The 1081-nt window shown below is 47.2% G+C and overlaps 1 protein-coding gene across 1 annotated transcript in view; it reads right to left on the bottom strand.

Moving 5' to 3' along the window:
- The window catches only part of CUNH11orf91 (chromosome unknown C11orf91 homolog), a 4973-nt gene that overhangs the window by 3344 nt on the left and 548 nt on the right, over positions 1 to 1081 (bottom strand). The window contains exon 2 of the mRNA XM_027837753.1: positions 1007 to 1064. Within this exon, the coding sequence (XP_027693554.1) occupies positions 1007 to 1064 (58 nt within the window). The remainder of the gene's footprint in view (positions 1 to 1006; positions 1065 to 1081) is intronic.

Here is a 1081-nt window from a genome sequence, read left to right as displayed (position 1 = left end):
GAAGAAGAAGAAGAAGAAGAAGAAGAAGAAGAAGAAGAAGAAGAAGAAGAGAGGAAGAATTAGAACTGAGCTCAGGTCCCAGTTCAACCACTCACTGACTGTAGGGCCATAGACAAGTCGCAACCCTTTTCTGTTCTTGCTTCCTTATTCGTAAGATGGATGAGATATACTCACACACCCTACCTCAGGGACAGGTCATGAAGAAAACACTTAGTAAACCTTAAATTTTCATACGGAAATGTGATTTATTATCATTTAGTTCCCCACTAAATGGAAGAATGGAAGACGAAGGGGTCCTGGGTTCCAGCACTACTTCTGATGCTTACTACCCTGTGCAACCGTGGGCAAGACACTTGGTTAGTATTATTATGACAATAGTTTTGGCCTGGAGACCCCCTGAAAGGGTGCACTCTCTCAACAACCCCCTCTTTGAGAACTACTAGATTGGATGGTTTTAAGATCTCTTTCAGCTCTAAATCTATGATCCTGGGGAAGTCACTTTCCTTCTGGGGCCTCATTTTCCCCATCTGTAAAATGAGGGGTTCAACCTGATCATTTCTAACGTCCCTTCCAGCTCTAAATCTATGATCCTGGGGAAATCACTTTCCTTCTGCAGCCTCAGTTTCCCCATCTGTAAAGTGAGGAGTTGGAGCCGATCATTTCTAAGGTCCCTTCCAACTCTAAATCTATGATCCTGGGGAAATCACTTTCCTTCTGGGGCCTCATTTTCCCCATCCGTAAAATGTGGGGTTGGACCCGACCATCTCTAAGGTCCCTTCCAGCTCTAAATCTATGATCCTGGGGAAGTCACTTTCCTTCTGGGGCCTCAGTTTCCTCATCTGAAAAATGAGGGGTTGGACCCGACCATATCTAAGGTCCCTTCCAGCTCTAAATCTATGATCTTGGGGAAATCACTTTCCTTCTGGGGCCTCAGTTTCTTCATCTGTAAAGTGAGGGGTGGGAGCCAATCATTTCTAAGGTCCCTTCCAGCTCTAAATCCACGAGCCCGTGCACACGCCCACGCAGCGATCCTGCCTGCCTCTCCCCCTCCTGCTCCCTCGCTCCTTCCCACCCCACCGGG

The sequence above is a fragment of the Vombatus ursinus genome, unplaced genomic scaffold, assembly GCF_900497805.2.
Source record: "Vombatus ursinus unplaced genomic scaffold, bare-nosed wombat genome assembly UNPS02014822.1, whole genome shotgun sequence".
Lineage (NCBI taxonomy): Eukaryota > Metazoa > Chordata > Mammalia > Diprotodontia > Vombatidae > Vombatus > Vombatus ursinus.
This window is presented reverse-complemented; position numbering and strand designations above follow the sequence as displayed.